Below are 13,674 nucleotides of genomic sequence, written 5' to 3'. Positions count from 1 at the left end.
TTTTATGTGTCATCAGCTCGCTGTCTCCTAGGTAGATACATCACATCATGTCCTTGTATGTGTCATCAGCTTGTTATCTCCTAGGTATATACATCACATCATCTCCTTTTATGTGTCATCAGCATGGTATCTCTAGGTATATACATCACATCATCTCCTTTTATGTGTCATCAGCTTGGTATCTCCTAGGTATATACATCACATCATCTCCTTTTTTTGTGTCATCAGCTCGCTGTCTCTTAGGTATATACATCACATCATCTCCTTTTATGTATATATAATGCATACCTCTGTGCGGAAAGGTTGATTTACATGTTTATGCAAATATGTAATAATCATATACTAAAAGAAAAAGCACATCTTTACAAAATATTAAGTATGCTGTCAACCTGTGTATAGATTTTAAACCTTTCAGTATGTAACGGGGAGACAAAGCCACCTACATAGATAAAACCTCTATGAAATTAGTAAACTCAATAACGTTAACTGTCCTGCACAACCTTTTTAAATTACATACAAAACAAATCAATCAAATCATCATTAAATAAGCAGTGTGAGATATGTCAGACCACCAATTCACTCACTCCAATTTATAATGTAAAGTTCTATATTAAAGTAGTCCTTCCCTAAAAAATATATAGTGCTTTTGATGTCATTGTTTACTTGACTTTTGTCTCAGAAAGCTCGACATATGGATAGTGATCCGGCGGCGGCGGTGGCATTAGCTAACTTCTTTAAAGCTTTATATTCTAGAAGGTGGAAGACCTGGATGCTTCATACTTTGTATATGGATGCCTCATGTTACAAAGTTTCAGTCAGTCACATGTCAAATGTCCTTGACCTCTTTTTCATGGTTCAGTGACTACTTGAAAAAAGTTAAGACTTTTTGTAATGCTTATTTCTCTCTTATTATACGTAATAGGATAACTATATTTGGTATATGCGTCCCTTGCAAGGTCCTCATGTCCGTTAGACAGTTTTCACTTGACCTCGACCTCATTTCATGGATCAGTGAACAAGGTTAAGTTTGTGGCGAAATCAGACTAACACGGAATCCTTTAATATCTTTAATCAAATACCTAACAGTTATTTACCAGTATGTACAGTTAATAAATACCACATTAGAATAATCCGTCTTTTTCTTTCTAGTTCAACTGATAATACTTCTATACTTCTGTTACTACTATTTTTACAATGAAAATTATCCATAAAAACCCTTAACTTATATACTAAAATCATAAGAACATTCAAAATCTAGAACAAACTATAATTTACTAGAGAAATGATAAATAATCTATTTTTAGTAACAGGGTAAATTCCGGAATTTGCCAACGCTTTCTTAAACATAAATATACACAATTACTTTCACTATCCATCTAGAATATTCTAGCATGATTCATTTACTATAATTAAAATAACAATGTAATATGATTACATAAACAGTGTCAAATAAAAGTCCAATGTCTTTATAATTGCGTACTATTCGCAACAAAGTTTTGGTGGTCAAGTCCATATCTCAGATACTATAAGCAATAGGTCTAGTATATTCGGTGTATGAATGGACTGTAAGGTGTCCATGTCCAACTGGCAGGTGCCATCTGACCTTGACCGCATTTTCATGGTTCAGTGGTTATAGTTAAGTTTTTGTGTTTTTTTGTCTGTTTTTCTTATACTGTATGCAATAGGTCTACTTTATTTGGTGTATGGAATGATTGTAAGGTGACATGTCTAGCTGGCAGGTGTCATCTGACCTTGATCTCATTTTCATGTTTTTTTAGTTTTTGACTTTTTTTCTAATACTATACGCAATAGGTCAACTATATTTGGTGTATGGAAATATTTTATGATCTGTATGTCAGTCGCACAGGTTTTATTTGACCTTGACCTAATTTCACGGTTCATTGCTCAGTGTTAAGTTTTTGTGTTTTGGTCTGTTTTTCTTAAACTAAAGCAATATGTAAATTATATTTGTTGTATGAAAGAATTGATAGCTGTACATGCCTGCCTGGCATGGTTCATCTGACCTTGACCTCATTTTCGTGGTTCATTGGTTGATGTTTAGTTTTCTTGGTTAATGTATGTGACAGTTGTAATAAAGCTTTATATTTAGGACTATCAACATAACATCAATGATTAGTAAAGAAGGCGAGACATTTCAGCGTGTACACTCTTGTTAGACATAATTTACTTGCTCATGAGTTCGCATTAAAAATTTAGGATTAATGCGCTCCATACTATATTTATTTAAGATTTCCAGAAAAATCAGGGGCTATGATTAATAGTTACCTTCTGACCGTTGGTATTTTACTACAAGTGAAAAACATTAAACCTGGATTTAAAATTGGCAGATAGAAAGGTGGTACATGTACATTTTAAAATATATACCTGCTTTGTATGAAGTTATGCTTAGGTAAAAAATTAAGAAAGCTGTGACAATTAAAAAATGAAAAATTTGTTGGAATAGGTAGGGATTTTGAATTGGTGGTCTGACACTTTTAAAGCAAGAAACTGTGAATCACAAAAATCAGAAAACAATTGATTTTTTAGCTCACCTGGCCTAAAAACCCGAGTGAGCTTTTCTCATCACTTGGCGTCCGTCGTCTGTCGTCCGTCTCCGTCGTCATCCGTCATCGTTAACTTTTACAAAAATCTTCTACTCTGAAACTACTGGACCAAATTTAACCAAAATTGGCCACAATCATCATTAGGATATATAGTTTAAAAAATGTGTCCGATGACCTCGCCTACCAACCAAATTGGCCGACATGGCTAAAAATAGAACATAGGGGTAAAATGCAAGTTTTGTCTATTATTGTTTGAAATGTTATAAATAGAGAAAATCTGAAAGGAACAAAAATATTCAGAATGATGAGCTCTACCAATTGTTCATATACATCAAAACTGTTAGAAATATTCTTATAGGAGTTATTGCCCATAAATGACAAATTTTACCATTTTGTTTCATTTGTGCCTATTATCATGAAAACTATGATATTTAGAGAGAAACATTTTTTTTTTCCGTTATGCCTTATATGATTTAAATTATAATATATACTTTAAATCACACAAATGATCAGCAAGGCAAGATCTATTTAAAAGTCAAATTTTGTCTCTATAGTTTATAGTAGACTGTCACTCTTCATACATCTAAACAGACTAAAAAATCAGTAATACAAGATCAACAAAAATAGAGATTTTTGTCATGAAGTCTTATCTCGTCTACAACGTTGGAGAGTGTCTTTTGTTTGATGTGTACATAGACCAAGGTGAGCGACACAGTCCCTTTAGAGCCTCTTGTTTTCTTAACTGATCATTTCAAATGAAGGTAGCCACATTACATGCATTACAACACATATTGCCAGATTGGAGCCTAAAACCTGAAAACTTGAATATGTGCTATTTTCTTGCAATTAAACAATGGGAGAAATAAAACATACTTTAAGAAATGATGCATTTTCTCCACTATGAGTTTGGTTGATAACACTACTGTTTTCGAACTTGGCAATGATGGCACCTGAGAAAAAAAAATATGAAATATTTGAAAAAGGACATCCCACTAAAAATCATTAGTAAAATTTTGTTTGTCGTCCATTATTTGGGTATTAGGATTTATGACCGAAGTCACCATCACACAACTTAAATGCCAGTAAGTGTGGGTTGTATCATCAGCCTGGTCAAACGAACAACTTGAAAATATGTATTCCCAACTTCGCTATAAAGAATAATGTGTCTGACATATGTATTTCTTTATCTTATATGCATTTTCCAAATATTATGTGCAAAGTATGGGCAAATTTGAAATTTTTCTAAAAATCATTATTCTCATTGACAAAAATGGGCCTTTAAAGTATATGTATTAAACTATTAGACAATTTTACACATAGGGCATGATAGTTTATAGCATATTCTTTTTTTGTAGACTGTCATGTCAAAGACATCCCCAGAAGTAACTCCTGACACCCATTTACAGGAACCTGCAGCACCAGTAGTTGAAGGTAATCATCTAATGTTTATTATTCAGATACCGGCTGAAATGATTTATAATTACCTGTTTCTAATATACGGAAACCTTGATAACTGCTTATATTGCTATAATGAAAAATGATGAAAAAAAATAACAAATTGATGGGAAAAGTGAAGTAGGCTATTGATGAAGATTGATTGATGACAGATCACATTAACTTTAAAATCATTCTCATCTAATTTATACTTTCCTCAACGTGTTGAATATATTTATGCCCCACCTATGATAGTAGACGGGCCTTATGTATTCTGGTCTGTGGGTCCGTTCATTCTTTCGTCCCTCCGTTCGTCTCGCTTCAGGTTAAAGTTTTTGGTCAAGGTAGTTTTTGAAGAAGTTGAAGTCCAATCAACTTAACTTAGTACACATGTTCCCTATGATATGATCTTTCTAATTTTAATGCCAAATTATAGTTTTTACCCCAAATTCACAGTTCACTGAACATAGAAAATTAAAGAGAGTGGGACATCCGTGTACTTGGGACACATTCTTGTTTTGATAATCATTCTTACTAGTTCCTCTCACAAGGCATTTGACGTCAATATCATTCCTACTTGTTCCCCTCACAAGGCATGTGACGTCAATATCATTCTTACTTGTTCCCCTCACAAGGCATGTGACATCAATATCTTTCTTACTTGTTCCCCTCACAAGGCATGTGACATCAATATCATTCTTGCTTGTTCCCCATACAAAGCATGTGACGTCAATATCATTCTTACTTGTTCCCCTCACAAGGCATTTGACGTCAATATCATTCTTACTTGTTCCTGTCACAAGGCATGTCACATCAATATCATTTTTACCTGTTCCCCTCACAAGGCATGTGACATCAATATCATTCTTTCTTGTTCCACTCACAAGGCATATGACGTCAATATCATTCTTACTTGTTCCCCTTACAAGGCAAGTGACGTCAATATCATTCTTTCTTGTTCCACTCACAAGGCATATGACGTCAATATCATTCTTACTTGTTCCCCTTACAAGGCATGTGACGTCAATATCATTCTTACTTTCTCCCCTCACAAGGCATGTGAAGTCAATATCATTCTTACTTGTTCCCCTCACAAGACATATGACGTCAATATCATTCTTACTTGTTCCCCTCACAAGGCATATGACGTCAATATCATTCTTACTTGTTCCCCTCACAAGGCATGTGACATCACTATCATTCATATTTGTTCCTCTCACAAGGCATGTCACATCAATATCATTCTTACTTGTTCCCCTCACAAGGCATATGACGTCAATATCATTCTTACTTGTTCCCCTCACAAGGCATGCGACGTTACTATCTTTCTTACTTGTTCCTCTCACAAGGAATGTGGCATCAATATCATTCTCACTTGTTCCTCTCACAAGGCATGTGACGGTACTATCAGTCTCACTTGTTCCTCACACAAGGCATGTGGTGTCAATATATTCTTACTTGTTCCTCTCACAAGGCATGTGACATTAATATCATTCTCACTTGTTCCTCTCACAAGGCATGTGACGTCAATATCTTTCTTACTAGTTCCTCACACAAGGCCTGTGGTGTCAATACCATTCTTACTTGTTCCTCTCACAAGGCATGTGACATCAATATCATTCTCACTTGTTCCTCACACAAGGCATATGCCGTCAATATCATTTTTATACGACCACATTCAATTTTTTCGTCGTATATTGCTATCACGTTTGCGTCGTCGTCGTCGTCTGTGGCGTCCGAATATTTTTAGTTTTCGCACTCTAACTTAAGTAAAAGTGAAAAGAAATCTATGAAATTTTAACACAAGGTTTATGACCACAAAAGGAAGGTTGGAATCGGTTTTGGGAGTATTGGTTCCAACATTTTAGGAATAAGGGGCCAAAAAGGGCCCAACTAAGCATTTTCCTCGTTTTCGCACTATAACTTTAGTTTAAGTAAATAGAAATCTATGAAATTTTGACATAAGGTTTGTGACCACAAAAGAAAGGTTTGGATTAATTTTGAAGTTTTGGTTCCAACAGTTTAGGCATAAGGGCCCCAAAAATGGCCCAAATAAGCATTATTCTTGGTTTTCGCACAATAACTTAAGTATAAGTAAATAGAAACCAATGAAATTTAAACACAAGGTTTATGACCACAAAAGAAAGGTTGGGAGTTAAGGTCCGAACAGTTTAGGAATTAGGGGCCAAAAAGGGGCCCAGATAAGCATTTTTCTTGGTTTTCGCACCATAACTTATGTATAAGTTAATAGAAATCTATGAAATTTAAACACAAGGTTTTTGACCATAAAAGGAAGGTTTGGATTGATTTTGGGAGTTTTGGTCCCAACAGTTTAGGAATAAGGGGCCCAAAAGGTCCAAAGTTAAACTTTGTTTGATTTCATAAAAAAATAAATAATTGGGGTTCTTTGATATGCCGAATCTAACTGTGTTGTAGATTCTTAATGTTTGGTCCCATTTTCAAATTGGTCTACATTAAGGTCAAAAGGGTCCAAAATTAAACTTAGTTTGATTTTAACAAAAATTGAATCCGTTAGGTACTTTGATATGCTGAATCTAAACATGTACTTAGATTTTTGATTATGGGCCCAGTTTTCAAGTTGGTCTAAATCAGGATCCAAAATTATTATATTTTAAAGTATTGTGCAATAGCAAGAAATTTTCAATTGCATAGTATTCAGCAATAGCAAGAAATCTTCAATTGCACAGTATTGTGAAATAGCAAGAAATTTTCAATTGCACTGTATTGCACAATAGCAAGAAATCTTCAATTGCACAGTATTGGGCAACGGCAAGTATTTTCAATTGCACAGTATTGCGCAATAGCAAGAAATATCTTATTGCACAATATTGTGCAGTAGGAAGAAATTTTCAATATTCTTTGAAAATTTGAGTTATCTTGCTTTGTCCAGAATTCAGTAGTAGTTGAATCAACTAAAATCATTGTTTTATACAATGTACAATGTATATTCACTTTTACTAATAACTGATAAATTAAAACAATCTTTACCATTCAGTGATAACAAGCACTTTTTACGTTTTAATATTTTATGATGTATTTAAATGAGTAGTTATTGTTAGGGGCCATTAGAAATTTGAATTGAGATCAGTTTGGGAATTACGGAAAGGGGGATGTGATTTTTTTTTAATTCAACAGCATAGTGAATTGCTCAAAGACAAAACAAAAAAATTAAGTTCGTTAGACCACATTCCTTCTGTGTCAGAAACCTATGCTGTGTCAACTATTCAATCACAATTCAAATTTAGAGCAGAATCCAGCTTGAATGTTGTGTCCATACTTGCCCCAACCGTTCAGGGTTCAACCTCTGCGGTCGTACAAAGCTGCGTCCTGCGGAGCATCTGGTTACTTGTTCCTCTCACACGGCATGTGTGGGTACTATCATACTCACTTGTTCCTCACACAAGGCATGTGGTGTCAATATCATTCTTACTTGTTCCTCACACAAGGCATGTGGTGTCAATATCATTCTTACTTGTTCCTCACACAAGGCATGTAGTGTCAATATCATTCTCACTTGTTCCTCACACGAAAATCGCCAACAAGTAATGTGTAATCCGAGTAAAAACATATCTGACTGTCGAAAACACCAATGGCTGCCATCAACCGGAAATGTAGACAATACAGGATCAGATTCCGGGTTTGCCGATCAAATACAATAAATAAATTTTCAAAAAATCCAAGAAGGTTACAGCTATGAAATATAAACACTAATATTGAAAACCAAAAGATATATGAAAAAGAAAAAAGAAACAGGAAATATTTTATACAGAAACTCTAAATTTTTTTTAGTTCACAAATATTTTTTATGTCAAAATCCAATAAAATGTGACATTACTTTTTCTTTATCACTGAAATGCATTCAAGCAATTGTGCACAACTTTCATAACTTTTACAATCTGGTCACATGATTTCGTGTTTGTGCATTTTTGGAGAGGAGTAGGGCATAACAAGTCATAAGTGTTTTTGTATTTTGTCTTATAATATACAATTAAATGTAAAAATAAATTGGTTTGTTAAAATTATATTCAGTCTGGTAAATCTAGGTTGTTTACCAGACCGAATGTCCTGTAAAAATAAATTTCATTATTCACATCCAATTTAGGGACGACATCAAAAGATCGATGTAGTATAAAAAAACTTAAATCCAATAGTTTGGGGGTGGGGGGGGTTAAGATTCTGCAAGTTTTGTATATCTAAAATCGATTTTTACATGTATCCCTATAGGTAAATCAATTTTTCCCAAATTAAGTTAAGAGGGGGGGGGGGGGGGGTGGGGGGTCAGTGAACAAACTATGTGAATTAAGTTTTTTTTATCCTACATTGAACTTTTGATGTCGTCCCTTAATGAAATATATATAACTATAGAATAATGTCTATCAAGCATTGGTGTTTATTGATGAACATATGATTGTTTATATTATCATGCACTGATCGTAAATAAGGTGTAAGTCATATTATTTTGATAAATGCAATAAGATTGGACAATATGCTTTTATTTCCTTGTCTAAAGGAGAGTCGAATATTTGTTGTCCCAAGTACATCCATACTTTCCTGAGAGTATTGTCACAGTGGGGCATAGATGATCTGCCTAAGACAAATAAATGGATGTTTTATGTTCTGCCTACAATAAAAGAGGGTCATGATGTTTTTCTTGTTTGTGCGTCTGTCCCAGTATCAAGTTAACATTTTGAAATAAACATGTAGTTTGTGATCACATCAACTTGAAACTTAGTTAATATATATAACTCAAGCAATTAAATATAAACAGTCCAAGGCCACCCATTGGTCTCTAACAAAGCGAGAAAATTCCACATCTAGAGGTTGCCTCAGCTGGCCCCTAAACTTTAATGTATACAAGTTCAGAGAAAATGGACATCTCACTAAAACAAAATATCAGTATTCACAAAGTGTGGAATAATAAAATAAATTAAATAAATGGACAGGACATCCCGCAATTACGTATTGAAGGGTTTCTTTGCAAGTACAAACTGATGGACGCCACTAGTGGATCAATAATTGTTCTCATGGACGTTAGGTGAGATTTGTGCTCTATCTACAATTTTATGTTTAGTGTTTTTAATGGACTTGTGTTTGTCTTTTTATGTTGAATAAGGGGATGTTGAATTGCTGAAAACCAGCCATCGGCTCAACTGGATTATACAGAATAAGTTTTTTTTTGGCATATTAATACATTGACAGATAGACTGATAGACACATTGACCGTTTGACCTATAAACAATCGAAATATTAATCAATTGACATATTAAAACATTGACAGATCATCATCTCAAAATTGAGGTATCAAAAGAGTATCAAATTCAAACATTGACACATATACATATGGACACATTGACCAGTTGACAAATTAACAAATGGACATATTAATACATTGACAGTTCTAAAGCTTTTTACTCATCAACGCCTTGAGAGATCTACACATTGACATATTGACACATTGACATATCTATACATAGACAGATCAACACAATAACAGAGTCATCCATTGACACATTGGCATATTGATACACTGACAAATCAACACATAAACAGATTCATACATCAACACATTGCCATATCGACACACTGACAGATTAGATAAAATAATAGACTCATATGTCGACATATTGAAACACTGACCGATCAACACATCAACGGTCTCATACATCAACATTTGACGTATCAACACATTGACAGATCAACACATTAAAAGACTCACACATCGACACACAGACATATTGACAAACTGACAGAACAACACATTAACAGACTACTACGTCAACATTGGACATATTGACACACTGACAGATTTAACACATTAACACATTTATATATCAACACATTGAAATATCCATACACTGACAGATCAACATATTACCAGACTCGTACATCAACACATTGACACACTGACACATCAACAAATAAACAGACGCATACATCGACACATAGACATATCGACACACTGACAGATTTAACACCTTAACAGATTCGTATATCAACACATTGCCATATCGATACATTTACAGATCAACATATTAACAGACTCTTATATCAACACACTGAAATATTGAAACACTGACAGATCAACTTTTTAACACATATACATCATCATGATGATAGATCAACACATGACCAAACACATTGACATATATACACACTGACAGATCAACACTTTAACACACATATATCATCACACTGATCATGCTGATAGATCAACACATTGACAGGCTCATACATCAACACATTGACATATTGACACACTAACATATCAACATATAACCAGATTCAAACATCAATACATTGACATATATACACACTGACAGATGAATACATTAACAGACTCGTACATCAACACATTGAATATTGAAACATTGACAGATCAACACTTTAGCACACATACATCATCACGCTAATAGACCAACACATTGACAGGCTCATACATCAACACATTGGGTATTGACACCAGACTTTGAACTTATAACGTACAAGTTCTGAAATAGAACAAATAACTCTGGGTGGATCCTGTACTTTCAATATTGATGTGTCAGTACAGGGGGTGTTGAACATTGCTTACGCAACCTGATTGAACCTCCTTCTAAATAACTTATTGCAATATAAATGTGAATCCCTTTTGACAGCAGAAACCTGATATAACTTTTACAACAAGTGCACATATTATGGACGCCATTTTGTTTTTTTGTTTACACACTGTGAAGAAGCCTCCATGACCCAAACATTAACAGTCCGAAAATTTAAACTTGATGCAATAATATTTCATCAATCATGATAATCTTCATTAATATTCAGATGAATTCGATGTTTAAAGAAATCAAATTATAACAAATACAATTTCAGTTTAAAGACTCTGCTCAGGTTATAATCTATTAATAGCCCACAATTAGCTTACCTGTGATAAATGTAAATATGGACATTACTGTACTTCGTTTATAAAACATTTATAAAATACCCAAACTATGGATGGTGATATTTATTCACATAAATATTTGAGGTTATTTAATTTATTTTAATAAATAGAATTTTAAAACTGAAAACAATGAGCATAACATAATAAGCTTACCAGCTAATAATTCTTTTACACAAACGAAACCCCTCCAATCCTTTTATATACCCATGCATAGCGGTCAAGACTTGTATCATCTCTGGATTTGGTCAACTCATTATTACAGAATATTCAGTGAATATTCAATTATCAATTTATTGAATATATCTGCTAATCGGATATTTTTCGCTAACATCATTAAGTTTTGGGTATCCAATTCGCAAAAATCTACTGTACAATGGATGAATAAGTTTATAGAATTCACTGTTATTGCAGCAAACTCTGAATTTGTATGGCATACTAGGGCTAGCAGGTCAGTTTTGTTGGGCTAGTAGCTCTTCCAATTGGGCTAGTAAAATCCTGCTACCAATGAGCCCTGAGCTAGTGAGCTATAACAACATGTCTTAACCCTGTCAACACATTAACATGTAGACATATCAATACACTGACAAATAAACATATTAACAGATACATTTTTTCAACACATTAACAATCTTCTACATCATCACATATACATATTGACACACTGACCTTTCAGGACATAAACAGGCTCATACATCAATATATAGACATATTGACACACTGACCTTTCAGGACATTAACAGATTCATATATCAACACACGGACATACCGACAAACTGACACTGTCCTATCAATACATAAACAGGCTCATACATCAACACATATACATATTGACACACTGACATGTAAGCACATAACAAATTCATATATCAACACACGGACATACCAACTAACTGACAAATCAACACATTAACATACTTCTACATCATCACACTGACAGATCAACACATAAACAGGTTCATACATCAATATATAGACATATTCACTCACTGACATTTCAGGACATTAACAGACTCATATATCAACACATGGACATACTGACAAACTGACAAATCAACACATCAACAGACTTTACCTCATCACACTGACCGATCAACACATAAACAGGATCATACATCAACAGACTTTACCTCATCACACTGACCGATCAACACATAAACAGGATCATACATCAACACATAGACATAGAGACACTCTTGACAGATAGAACCACAAACATATTAACCAACTCATACATTAACATATTGACACGCTGACAAATCAACACATTAACAGCCTCTAACATCAACAAGTTGACATATCGACAAATTAACAGACTCACACAGCGACACATTGGCATATTGACACACTGAGAGATGAACATTTTAACAGAATCATAAATATGCACATGACATATCAACACATCAACACATTAACATATCGGCGCGATCACTGTCTTACAAAGGACGAGTTTGAATATTGTACTGTTTTACTGTATTGTTTTACTTGGTGGAATGTCAATACACTCACAGTTACAGTTATTCTTTACTTGCTTCCACAATAATTGTTGCATGGTATTCTTTGAATTTCTCGGCAGTTATAGTTCTCTTCAGACATGCTTTTTTCAGAAATTCGTCTGGTTGAATAGCGTAAATCAGCCCCTCAACTTCTTTTTACATAAATACTAACTTTGGCTTCAACGCCTTGTTCGTCCTTGTCTGGAGAACTTGTTGTAGTTCCAGTTTGGCAAGCATTTTGGAGACTTTTCCATCCACTCTTAACTTGTAATCTCTAGTGATAAATTTTGCCGTTTGACATGTTGTTTTTTTTGGTTACCGGGTAATTAGGGTCTCATACTATGGCTCCATATTATATTATGAGATCATTTCCTAAAGGTCTAGTTCATTATCCAATCTGACACAAATTTCAATAACTGGAATACCACCCAAGTTGAATATATGGTGACCCGCTATAACAGCATAATTACTTGGAATTGTGTTTAATACCATGATGGTTCAATGGCATACACTTAAATGGAGATAGACATTTTACATGAAAGATTGTGGTTAAGTGTAAAATAAAAACAAAACTAGCTTACTATGATAAATGGTTAAAGAATGAATATCAAATTATATGGGTCATGGGCAGAGTTATAAAATATCAATATGGCAGAGAAGTGGTTTCAAGTTTCATATAAAGGGACCTGACTGACATGAAATAAAAAAATCAATGGAGTATCCCTATTTGTCTAATCTTCAAGGTGAAATAAAACAAGTATAACAATATTATGCTATTGTGTAAATCTACAGAAATAGAATTGCTTCAAGTAACATAAATAACTATGTCACTAGTAACTTATTTAATGTTATGTGGGTAAAATTAGGGCCCCGCCTTTTAGGCGGGTCGCCCCATAGTGATCAGTCTGTCCGTCCGTCCGTCCGTAACACTTTAACTTTGTGTCCGCTCCATATCTAGAGAACCAACTTCCTAGGTCAAAGGTCATGGTCAAAAACTTTGGTTTCAGTTGACAACCCCGTGTCCTGTGGTGAAGATCGTGTCCGCTCCATATCTAGATAACCGTTATGATTTTATACTTAATACTTAACATGTTTATTAACCAACACCAGAGGGTGTGTCATGATGTATGTACAACTTCTTAGGTCAAAGGTAAAGGTCAAAAACTTTGGTTTCAGTTGACAACCTCGTGTCCTGTGGTGAAGATCGTGTCTGCTCTATATCTTGAGAACCGTTATGATT

At 34.2% G+C, this 13,674-nt stretch overlaps 1 protein-coding gene across 1 annotated transcript in view; it reads left to right on the top strand.

Annotated features, from left to right (window-relative positions):
* The window catches only part of LOC134718304 (ankyrin repeat and sterile alpha motif domain-containing protein 1B-like), a 43,070-nt gene that overhangs the window by 21,017 nt on the left and 8,379 nt on the right, over positions 1 to 13,674 (top strand). Inside the window, exon 8 of the mRNA XM_063580799.1 lies at positions 3,920 to 3,995. Within this exon, the coding sequence (XP_063436869.1) occupies positions 3,920 to 3,995 (76 nt within the window). The remainder of the gene's footprint in view (positions 1 to 3,919; positions 3,996 to 13,674) is intronic.

The sequence above is a fragment of the Mytilus trossulus genome, chromosome 5 (genome assembly GCF_036588685.1).
Source record: "Mytilus trossulus isolate FHL-02 chromosome 5, PNRI_Mtr1.1.1.hap1, whole genome shotgun sequence".
Classification (NCBI taxonomy): domain Eukaryota; kingdom Metazoa; phylum Mollusca; class Bivalvia; order Mytilida; family Mytilidae; genus Mytilus; species Mytilus trossulus.
The sequence above is the reverse complement of the archived record's forward strand: the minus strand, read 5'-3'. Positions and strand labels throughout refer to the sequence as shown.